This window comes from Penicillium cataractarum (genome assembly GCF_028827025.1).
Source record: "Penicillium cataractarum strain IBT 29864 chromosome Unknown utg000001l, whole genome shotgun sequence".
Classification (NCBI taxonomy): Eukaryota; Fungi; Ascomycota; class Eurotiomycetes; order Eurotiales; family Aspergillaceae; genus Penicillium; species Penicillium cataractarum.
Genome location: NW_026622737.1, coordinates 242906 through 254907, shown reverse-complemented (window position 1 = coordinate 254907; position 12002 = coordinate 242906). Strand labels below are relative to the sequence as shown.

The following is a 12002-nucleotide window of genomic DNA, read 5'->3' as shown; positions in this document are numbered from 1 at the left end:
TTACTCGAGAAAATAAGGTTTGATTCTTGATATCATCATCTATTGAACAATGACAATTTCAGGAGTTATCAACAGACTACATGCTCCATCAAAAAGTCCACGCCTTTCTGAATAACCACAAAAGAAGCATCCCCACGCTTCAGCCCCACATAGTTCCCATGAGCTATACCCCCCAACTAGATGCTGCGCCGCAAGACCATTTCGTGCCTTGAGCAGGAGTAATCCATGCGCAGCTTGAGGCAGGAGGCTCACGGCCTTCGTTCATTAGATACACTGCCTTTGAAAAAGATACCATCAGCATCCGCATTATCTAACACCACCTGCCAGCGCCCATTCCGAGCATCACATAACCACTGAAACGCGAGCTGGAGATGTTAATCTTCGGATCGTCCGTCCCGGAACCTTCGCGACTTCGGCAATTTGCTGGTACCCTTGTTCCAAACGCGGCACATTGCTCGCGTGTAGGAATACTCGATGACTATCTGGGTTTTTCTGAATGGCAATTGATTTCAGCTATCGTTCAAGAGGCATTGTTTTAGGCACGACTCACCCAACGCTACCTAGCCCTACCAATACCACCCTTTCATGACGCTGGCCGATTTCCCCATATCTTTCCTTGATCGCACTAATCACAGCTTCACGACCCACAAACATCGGGTCCTTCTTAAAAGGCACCGTGGAGCGCGGTTAGGGCTTTGGACGCGTTTCTGCTGGGAACATTCCCTTTAAGCGTGGTTTAGAAACTCTAACCAAGTCACTCACTGAATCGAGCAGCCACTACCTAGGGCGTATTTCTTAAGAATTGCCGTAGTTTATCGAGCGCTGTTTAATACCCCTCTGCGTTGCGCGCGTTAAATTTGACGATCATCGAGTGATCCGTATATAACGGTACCTTGTCCTCTATATAGCCCGGGAGTTAGAGAAGAGCCGATTCTGCGCTAACTGTTATTATAAAATCCCTGGTACGTTTCCACCGTCCGCTGTCCGAGTCTTATTATAATCGTTAGTATATCTCGTAATACATTCTAGGTAAAGACTAACACGTACTAACTGTAACCGTATCCTCTGTCTGCTCTATCTTATAGAAGCTAACTACTTTATAGTCCCGGATAATATTCTTAAAGTCGGCTAATTAATAGACTAGCAGATATAATTAACTAGAGATCTGCTATAGTAACTGTCCTCGCGAAGTAGGATATAATAGAGAAAGACAGAGAATGAGGGTTCATGTACTTTTTTTTGAACCCATGATCTTCATCACGTTTACTAAAGTTTCATCCTTCTCCAGGTATAGCCGTGCGATCTCGAGCTTGTAGACTAGCCAACCCACTTCCTCCATGATGGCTTGATGGCGAGATAATCGAGGGTTTCCAACTTGAAGAAATCTCAGGCTGGATACGAGGCAGAGAAATGCAGTAATTGTAGTCGACTATCGAGTCGTCTTCTAATCCCGTCTTAAAGTCCTGGCTCCTACAGAAAGATGTGGATTTGATGAACTGTAATCTTAGAACAAATTCTTTAAGGCTTGGGTATATTTTTCCTTATGGTAAGTATATTATCCATCGATAACTCTGCACGGAAGCTTATAGTGATACACCCGCTCTCTTGACATGTAGACGGGACATAGACCCCTACCGCATCCCTGCCCTGTGTTCCTTGTGGTTGACAGTGGCTAATTCGATCCTCTCTTAAATGATTTACCAAGAAAAACTGATCGCTAGCATCATAGAGTACAATCACCAAGTAAACACTTTTAACTTAATTCATTGGTATTTAAAATCGTGTGGATTGCAGATTATCCATCTATTATGGGAGAGTCCTCAGACATAGCAATCATATCAAATGCAAAAATAAATTACTCAAGTCTTACTAGCATAAGCCAAAATGACACATCAAGATTCCAATTGGTCCCCCTCGAACTCCAGTCTCGGTAGATCCCTCTTGCACAGCACCTCGACGCCAAGCAGAGTCCTTAAGCCCGCTTCCCATGAACAGATAGCACATGCGCCTGCATGTTATCATTTCGGTTGAACAATCTGTCGCACTGCATGTTTGGGCATTTGAAGGACCGTGGCTTCTCATGCTGAGTCGCTATATGTCGTTTTAGCACAGATTTGCGTGAAAACGGGCCAGGCCTTTTGCATCCTGGCCAGGTACATCCCAGGGAATCTGTCCTGCAAGTCATAGAAACCGAAGACATGTCAATAAACTAGCTGGTGAGTGCACATGGCTTAACATAGGGAGATATATACGTACCCATTCTCTTTTTCGGAGCATTTGCAAGATGTCTTTTGCTGTCCTTGCATATTTCTCATTGCCAGTTTCACCTGCTCTGCAGTTGGCGTCGGTGATATACTGGTCGAGGCTGTTCCAGATCTAGCATCATGGGCAATTGGACGCCCGCAAATAGGGTCAAAGAGGCTGAGCGACGCATGTTCCGGTATATCGTCACTGATCTGGTCTGCATAGGCGAAGTCCAAACTCGCAGAGTCCAAGTCCAGACCAATTATAATATCGCTATCCAGCCGCCTTCCAAGCAGCTGGTGAGAACTCATGGTAACCATGGGGGGGCTCTGTAGCAAGGAATGTATTTCGAAGATTGTTTTGCTGATAAGCCCTCCAGTCCTGCCTGGTAGGCACGCCCGGATCATCAAAAGAGGGCCTGAAAGTCGACCAATCCATGGATATGGTTCACGTCATGTTTCTGCGAAAAAGAAGGATCAAGGGCAGGTGGAAAATAAAAGCTTGGATTTGGTACTTGACATCCTTCGCCAGCTTGAGATCCACCATGTTTATATATGTATGTAAACAAGTATAGAAGCCTTCTATGAACCAAGTCGGGTGCTAACCTTAACAATTCCCAGAAGACTACCTAGACCCGAGAACTTGGGAAACAGAGCAGCGGCCGGGGTACTTGGAATTTCTCCGATCAAAACTGAGTACAGTATACTTGTAGTAGTAAAATGATGTACGAAGTATTCTGCGGAGCCCCCACCTCAGGTCGGCTGAGACGCATGGGCGATCCTAGAATTTCGTGTCCGTCCGATCAGAAGTAAGTACCAAGTACCCGTCTGACAACCCGCACATGGAGCGATCGTGAAATTTGGTGCCTCTCCAATGGGAAATAACTTAACACTCCAACTATTATGCGGTGTACTAACTCAGGTCCATGACACGTCTTCTTTTCTAGCGAAAAGAGGCGTTGAGGGGCCAAACTAGGCCACAGCCCGGTGGCAAACCAGTCCGACCAGCAACATTTCTGCACCTCACGAGGCAATCTTCCCTGCGGCTCATAGAAGGGGAGGAGGAATGACTAAAGATTGGGGAAATCTTTCTCTCGAATTTGGTACTGGTCGAATCATAGATGCAGAAACTGGCAGGGATAGCGAAGTCGCAGCGGTGTGCCCAGGTGCAGGGACCGCCCAGCCCCAGGACATTCGGGACTACACTTATCGACTCCCTTCTCGACTACACTTATCGACTTAACTGTCGACTTAAGAATCCTACAATAAAATTTATAGAAAAATCTAGAGCTAAAAAAAGCCCGAGAGTAAGAAAGAAAACTAAAGGCCTACAGAAAGTTTTAAAGCGTTCAACAGAATAGAACACTAGGATACTATTCACGCACGAAAGAAAAAGGTTCATATTGTAATGACATATTGTAATTTACCCAGTTAGCTAACAACCTTCGAAATGTGCAGCATTTTTCTCGATCGATTGTCATTCTCATATACAAATCTGTCACTAGTCTATAGACATACCCAAAGAAACATCGCATTTTAGTATGGATGACATCATGCGATCATGAATAGCAACTAAATATAAGCTTGCTCTTACTGGAGCAATGCGCACGATTCCTGTCCTAGGAACCGATACTTCAGTGGTCGGTCACCTAGTCCAGTGACATCCACGGTTTGTTCATCACCCGGTACGATGTCGATAGCGTTATCGCTCAGTCTGACGCCCTCTTGCTCCTCGACGACGAGACACTTGACGGGCTTACGAGTGTTCAGCACGAGGGTGGCTTGTCCGGAAGATCCGCGCTTCAATTGCACGTCGAGACCCCGGTCGGATAGATCGAGATACTTGAATGGCTGGGGCCAGTCGACGTCTCGTGCAACGACCTTGTGGTCGACCCAGAGACGGGCGGCTAGGACGTGTGGCTCTGGCTCGGCGATGTGATCGATCAGACCGTCGGTGATGATGTTGGTGGTGCCGTTGGCGGCGATGGTGATATCCTCGCGCACGATCGGCGTACGGATGTCGCGGCCTGTGTTGACGGATAGGAATCGCAGTTCAACACTGCCGCGAACGGTGTCTGGCTTGTTGCTGGAGATCCACAGCTCGTACTTGCTGGTGCGTGGCGGCTGTGCGTGAGCGACACTCCAATCATGGTGCTCTCGGCGCACTCCCACGGCGATGGGGTTGAGGACTCGCTTGACTGCGTAGTAGGCGGGCTTGGGGTTTAGGAAGTAATCGACGATGGCCCAGGAGATGGTGGGCCAGCAGTCGTTTAGCTGCCACAGAAGGGCTCCACCACAGTGTCTCTCATCGCCCCATTGGCGGCGCCAGCCTCTGTAGCCGAACATCATGGTCTCGGCTTGAACTACTTGAGTCAAGTAGATGTAAGTCTGCGCATGTTAGTTTTGAGAATCTGTTTACTGTATGGGGAGAGTTCATACCTCGAGGTCAGTGGCTGTCCGCAGGTTCTCCACTAGGTACGTAGCCAGTCGCCTCTCGTGCCCGTCGGCCTTGTTGTGGAAGTCGATCACATGAGACTGTGGGAACAGGTCCTTTGGATCTTCGACAAAGTGTTCGATGGTGGACATGTGTGGGAAAGCCTCCATACCAAACTCGCTGTTGAAACGACCGCCGAGCGTATCAAAGATTTGATACTTCTCCTGAGTGCCGTGCCATACTGTAGTTCGTTAGCATGAAATCGATCACTCAACCTGATTTGCGAGACTCACCATTCCACTGGTGCATATCACCAACTGTAGAATCAAATGACTTCTTGCCATCACCCCAAGGGCTTCCGGGGTGGTAGAAGGTGCTTGGCGAATGCTCAGCGACAACTTCTGGAAGCAGCTTCTCGTAGATGTAACGAGCGGGGAAATCTGTCTTCAGCCAGCTCTCTGGATCCTTATCCTCATAGTTATAGGTCAAGCCTTCTGACTCTTGCACCTGGTAGTCCTCGTTGTTGCCGACCCAGATGACGATTGATGGATGGTGTCGCAGACGCTGGACGTTGTAGACTGTCTCTTGACGGATCGACTCGAGTATCGTGGGCCATGTCGGGTAGTTTCCACAGCCGAACATGAAGTCCTGCCAGACCAACACACCGAGCTCGTCACATGCCTCGTAGAATGCATCGTCCTCGTAAATACCGCCACCCCAGACGCTAGAAACGTTAGCCGATATGATTTCCCCGATGGGTGGCATGCTACGTACCGAATCATGAGCTGTCGACCCTCAACCATCAACTCAATCCACTTGCGGTAGCGCTCTGCAGTGACGTTGGTCAAGAGACTGTCCGCTGGAATCCAGCACGAGCCACCACAGAAGACATCCATCCCATTGACTCGGAAGTAGAAAGATTTGCCGTGCTTGTCCGGCTGTTGAATGACCTCGGCCGTTCTAATACCGAATTTCTTGGATTTCTGCACAACCGGTGCGTCGCCGCGGTGCAGTGACACGGAGATATCGTACAATGTCTGACTTCCATATCCATGAGGCCACCAAAGCTCTGGACGGTTGACACGGAAGGTGACATCTGCTTGGTTTTCGGCGGATACGGGAACATCCTGGGTAGCGATCTCATTTCCGTTTAAGCTGAGACTGAAGCGAGCTGTATATTCACCCCCGGAAACCGTGTCAAACTTGGCGGTAGCAGTCACCTCGGCCGATTGATGGTCCGCAGCCAGCTGCGTTTGAGGCCAAAGGTCGACTACCCGAGCTGTATACACTTCAAGTGTCACTGGACGCCAAATACCCGCAGTCATCAGCACCGGACCCCAATCCCAACCCCAGTGGTATTGTGCCTTGCGAGCCGCCAGACGTGATTGATCTCCGTTGAATCCGACCCATTTGTGGTTTGGGTCTTGAGCTCGTAGCTCGCGTGCCTTGAGCAGCGCACAGTCGAATTCGATCTCAATCGTGTGATCACCTTCTGCCGCCAATGCCTTGGTCACATTGACGCGGTGACCCAAGAACATGTTATCACTCTGTAGGATGACTTCGCCGTCGAGCTTGACTGTAGCAAAGGTGTCCAGACCATCGAAGACCAAGTCCACTGCGGCGCCCTCGGGCACGTGTGGACGTTGGAAAGTATTGCGGTATACCCAAGACTTGTCATTGACCCAACGAGCTTTCAGCTCGTTGAAACCGATGAATGGATCTTCCAACCTATATGAAACACGTTTCAATGGTCAAATTGAGTTCTGCAGAGATATGAATGCAACGATTGGAAGCTCCTACTTGTTATTGGCAATGAGATCCTGCTGGACCACCGAAGGCACCGTAGAGGCGGGCATCCACTCGTCGGCATCGCGATCGCGGAAACTCCAACCAGTGGAGAGTGACTGACGACTGAATTCCATCATGACGAGATGATTTTTAGAGAATTGAATAATTGAATATTGAACTATTTAACGACTGGGGGAGAAGGAGCTATTTAGAAGCAACTGCGATGGGCTTATCGATAAGAAACCCCCCACGAGCCTTCCTTTTGGGAACGGAGGTGCCGGGCACATGACTTTCCTGCCTTGGAGTTCGGGTGTCGAGATTCCCTGATCAGGTGGCCGGCTTTTCCCTTCCAATTCCCAAATCTCCTCTTTGGTCTTTTCCGTGGGGGGCATGTGGAGGTGGAATTACCAATTTCCGGTCCAGTCTTCCCCTCTAGAAGCAGAGACGGAGCATCTGGGCTGACTTTTCGCTCAAAGGGGATGATTGGAACCCCGTCAGTCATCTCTCTTGGTCACGGAGTCATCTCCGTCGAGCTGCTGGGCTCACCCAAACTCAACAGTACCAGTACCACCCTTCCATCCACACACTCCACTGGGTCTCCAGTCTTGCCGGCCCGCATTCCCTTGACCCTTGAACTTTATCTGTCAATGATTCCCTCAGACTTCGATTATGATTTGAATTGATGGAATTCGCTTCGACAAATCAACAAAAGTCAAACCATTCTGGCTCTCTCTCTCACTCTCTCACCTGCTGAAACCCACTAGCATGGGAGCCAACTACACGCTAGTCCACTTGCGTGTAATGAACCCCCCTCTAGCCGAACCAATGACCAGACTGCTCCTCCCCCAGGATTCGGGAGAGTCAAACGGCCCCCCTTCGGCTCCAAAGGACACATGCTAGCCAGCCTTGGCAATTTCATGCATTCCCCCCTCCGTGCTTCCCTCCAGGGGTTCATGGAGGAAAAAAGAATTGCAATCCATGTCCTGCGGGGTATTCAGATGGTCTCTCCCCCCCCTTCCCACGTCAACGTCACTTTTGCCGCGGATGAAATATCCAGATATGCCGTGCAGCAGGCCGGCATTGGGAGGTTTGAGATGATGGGAATGCCGCTGAATCATCCCCTCATCTCCTCGGGCACTTGACTCGAAGGGGATATCGCGCCCGGAAGAATAGGGTCTCGGCATTCGGTGTGGTGCGCTCTCGGTGGCAATTGGACAGTTGCTATTGACCACACTCCCTGGTCCCCGCCTGATCAAAACGCACCTGGAACAAACGTTGAGGAGGTCCCCGTCTCTTTTCAGTGCCGATTCCGCCTCATTTGCCTGGGCGCCAGACCCATGGGTCAAAGAGAGGCTCCCCCGATGAGTGGTGAGATACTGAAAAAATTTTTTATTAATTGAGGGAAATTGCAGCATGGGTTTCTTGGTACCTCTTCTGATTCATGCATAGGGTTACACATGGGAATGGCATCGCCTTTGCTAAACTCCGGACCAAGGGAAATCATGCCCGACGCTACGAAGATGTTTATTGACTCCTCGACATCCAAGAGAGGAGGTGGCCCTGGATCGGCAAGACTTGCGACGCTCTTTCCCCAGACGATCATCAGGTCAACTACTGCAGGGTTCCTTTCTCCATCCACATTCATATGGGACCTCCTGCTGCGGAGATTATTTGCCCCTCATTGGGAACCCCCCCCAAAAGAATCATGCCAAAAAAGACCTCTGGCGCATGGAGAACAGACATGTGGCGTATGGAAATCATGCAGCCTCCGTAATCATTTGCCTCTTTAATCTCGCTCTCGCATCCTGGTCAGCCTGGCGCGTGGCACCGTCCGGGTCAGACTGTAGAAACTGCCACCCCAAATGCACCTTCGGGACTCCGCCCCCCCCCCAGGCACTTTTTTTGGTGGAAATCCTGGTCTCCTATATGTCGGTACTCAAAAATGATGATGACGAGGATGATGGAAATTCTGTCCGACCTTAGAGGGGGAGGACAGGGATATGGCCCTCTTTCTACCTGGTTATTTCCATACATTCTGCCTCCGCAGTAGATCCACGCTAGCGATGTTAATCCCGCACATCACCACTCACCGAGTCTGTCCCTGGCGCATACCCAATAAGCGAGGCCGTATCCGGGGACCCCGGAGTGGCTAGAAGACCAATTGCCAGCGAGTCAACGACTCAGCGTCCAGGAAATGAGATGAAAAAGACGAACGAAGGTCTTGTTCCCTGAAAATGCGGGGAGATTTAAGCGGATCAGGCTATTCTGGTGGACTATCTCGCTTCGGTCTTAGTTGCCCGTCGCATGCACTCTTAGTCGGCCGTGGGCCCTCTTTTCTGACCTTTTTTTTCCCCTTTGGACTCGAATTCATTCTTCTTTCTACTATTTCCCCATCGATTGAACATCTTTGCTTTCGCGCAAAGAGTTGTTGATCTTCAATATCAACTGTGATCGGGATCTACTGCAACGGACATTCATCTCCTCTCTGTCCTGATCAGCTCTGCCTGCTTATCTGGCTTCAAATAATTCCCGGAATCATACGACTATCTCCGTCTATCGATTCTGCCTGATTATTGAAATCACGAGGAAATTCCCCCCAAATTATGTGACTCTCGACGACAACATCTGCGTGATTCCGTGCAGTCATCATGTTTCACACCTTTGAAGGGTTTGAGAACCCGACGGTGGCCACTCCTGCCCGCACCACTCGTCCCCCCAATCCCGAGCGCCGGGACTCGGTAAGCCGCAGAGTCACAACCCTCCGTGCTTGTACTTCTTGTCGACATCGCAAGATTAAATGCGATGGTGAAAAACCATGCGAGGCTTGTCGGTGGTATAAGAAAGCCGATCAATGTCATTATTCAGATCCTCGTCCATCTAGACGGTATGTCCATTGCTAGTCGTTCTCTATCCCGGGATCAATAACTAACACGAAAATATAGACATGTTGAAAAACTGTCTACCACCCTTGATGAATACCGAAGTATCCTTGGAAAGTTATTCCCCAACTTAGCGCCAGAGTCTCTGGTCAATTTGCCACGCGAGAAGCTGCTTGAACTGGTGGCTGGTTCTTCATCTGCAGCTTCACTCGCACAGGCTCCGGGGGCACAACAAGCCCCGAACCCTGTCTCGCCTGCCACTTCAGCTTCGGTAGAAGCTCATGTGTCCCCTCAGTCAAATGAAGATGACAATCTCGAGTCCCTCCAAAGTATGCCCGAGGAACTCGATGATAGTCGTCCCAGTTCAACCGACTTGGTCGAGGGTGTCTCAGACGATGTCAATGCGTTGTCTCTTTCCGCCCGACAGCCATCATCTTACCTCGGCGTTTCATCTATTCAAGCCGTACTGAAGGTCATCGTCTGGCTGGATCCAGGGTGTGCCACATACTTCTCCCGAACTCCACCCACGCATCCGCGCGACCAGGCTGGTCTCGAGTACGATATGCCATCCGAGTGGAATCACGGCGAGGGATCCTTGCAGTCACAGCATTCTATCCCGCCGACCGAAATGCAGATGTTGGATGCATATTTCCTGCACTTCCAGGCGTTCGCTCCCTTGATCGATGAGCAAATGTTCCGCGAGACCTACATGATGGGTCATCGGAAGGATGACCACTGGCTCGCGCTGCTCAACATCGTCCTCGCGCTGGGTAGTGTCGCTGCCTCGAAGCCAGACGACCAGACGCATCAGACATATTTCTTGCGTTGCAAGAGCCATCTCAGTCTAAGCTCGCTTGGAAGTGCTCACCTGGAGACCATCCAAGCACTAGGCTTGATGGGTGGCTGGTATTGCCACTACATCAGTCAGCCTAATCTGGCATATTCCCTCATGGGCGCTGCGCTCCGGATGGCAGCCGGGCTGGGCCTACACAAAGAGTTTGCTGAGAGCCGGCAAGTACCGAGCCCGAGTAAGCTGGCCTCGATGGATCTCAAGCGCCGGGTCTGGTGGTCCCTCTTCTGTATGGATACTTGGGGAGGCATGACCCTGGGCCGGCCGAGCATGGGCCGTTTTGGACCTAATATCACAGTGCGGCCACCCAATTGTCGTGACAAGGTACTTTTTGACCGACCCCATGATTCAATGCTTACTCTAACAAATGTGTCACAGGACAACGTCCTCGAGATCCTCCCATTGGTGGAAAATATCCGATTCGCTAAGATCGCAACCCAAGTCCAAGAGTCGCTCGCAGCGGCCCCCTCGTTAAACACCAGGAGATGGCTCATGCTGATGCACAGCTGCTTGACTGGTGGGAAAACCTCCCAACCGTCCTCAAGGACCACGAGTCTTGTTCGGAGTCCATCAGAACCGTACGAACCGTCATGAGATGGCGATACTACAACCAGCGCATGCTCCTCTTCCGTCCCACGCTGCTGAGCTACGCGATGCGACGCGTTCCATACATTGCATTGAGAGCGGAGGAACGAACTGCGATCGAAAAGTGTCGCGAGGTCGCTGAACAATCAATCCAAAACATCGCCGCCACGGCACAGCTCAACCAGCTCTGTGGCTGGAACGCCGTCTGGTGGACCTTCCAAGCATCTCTCGTCCCGCTAGTGGGCCTATTCCTCAACGACCCCACCGCCGACGACCCCCGCGCCTCCATCGAATCTTGCCAAGCACAGGTCGAAATGGCGCTGGCCACGCTCGCGCGTATGCAAACATACGGGCATACCGCGAAGCGCTCCCTGGACGCCATCGCGCGTATCTACGAAGCTAGCAAGCGCGGACAAGACATCGCCACTTCTAGTAGTGCTGGATCCGTCCAGTCTAACATTTACCCCGCTGGTCGGGACACGGGCATGATGTTCTCGCCGCCCGAACCAGCCCGCATGGGCATGACGCTTGGCGAGAATGGACTTGCGGATCCGTTGGCGACGCCGTTCGTTGATGACTCCGGTCAGTACCTCTGGGAGTATCTCAGCTGGAGTGACCAGAGCATGTGGCCGGGTCTTTCGGATGTTGATACCCGGAGCGAGGCCATGGCGTTGCTGACGCCTGATCATGAGAAGGGGCCCAAGTTCGGGTCGCATCCGTACTTTGAGCCCATTCCTGATTCTTATTTTGTCAATCCGCCGGTCTATTATTGAATGAAGGATGCTTGATGTGATTCAATGCTTTCTTTGGGATTTTTCTGACGAAGCATTTTGTATTGCTGATTTGTTTGTGTATGGTTATTTTTAGCGGATATGAGGATATGCGGGAATTGGATTTTTCTGATGTTTAGTTTGAACTTATTGAGTGTATATATATCCCTTTGAATACGAGGACGTTTGAAATGGCATCATCTACTGCACAGGACTTGCTGGAAAGCTTGGTCTTTCGAAATGTATGGTATCCATAGGGGCTGTAACTTCCCCTTGGGAATTGACGGGTTTGGTTTGCTGACGGCCCTTTTCGATTCAGTGCATTTGAACCCTTAAAATGCATTTCAGTTCTCTTGCTCTTTTCATTATTACAGCTGAAATATAGTCGAGCATTTAGAAACTCGAAATGCCACTGCCCTTCGTCTTGACTTGCGGGTCTCAAAGAGACGATCT

The 12002-nt window shown here is 50.4% G+C and overlaps 3 protein-coding genes across 3 annotated transcripts; 2 read left to right on the top strand and 1 right to left on the bottom strand.

Annotated features, from left to right (window-relative positions):
• Positions 1-2384: 2384 nt before the first annotated feature.
• N7496_000097 (uncharacterized protein) lies at positions 2385-2579 on the top strand (the record flags this gene model as incomplete). The annotated part of the gene is made up of 1 exon (XM_056693028.1): positions 2385-2579. One exon carries the CDS (start codon positions 2385-2387, stop codon positions 2577-2579), a length of 195 nt encoding a protein of 64 aa, XP_056559757.1.
• A 1254-nt stretch (positions 2580-3833) lies between these two features.
• Positions 3834-6599, bottom strand: N7496_000096 (beta-mannosidase; the record flags this gene model as incomplete). The annotated part of the gene is made up of 5 exons (XM_056693027.1): positions 3834-4631; positions 4683-4918; positions 4971-5401; positions 5452-6405; positions 6478-6599. The coding sequence occupies 5 exons, from the start codon at positions 6597-6599 to the stop codon at positions 3834-3836; spliced, it is 2541 nt and encodes an 846-aa protein (XP_056559756.1).
• A 2514-nt stretch (positions 6600-9113) lies between these two features.
• N7496_000095 (uncharacterized protein) lies at positions 9114-11552 on the top strand (the record flags this gene model as incomplete). Its single annotated transcript, XM_056693026.1, is given in 4 exon segments — positions 9114-9349; positions 9408-10518; positions 10573-10643; positions 10655-11552. 4 exon segments carry the CDS (start codon positions 9114-9116, stop codon positions 11550-11552), a joined length of 2316 nt encoding a protein of 771 aa, XP_056559755.1.
• Positions 11553-12002: the final 450 nt, after the last annotated feature.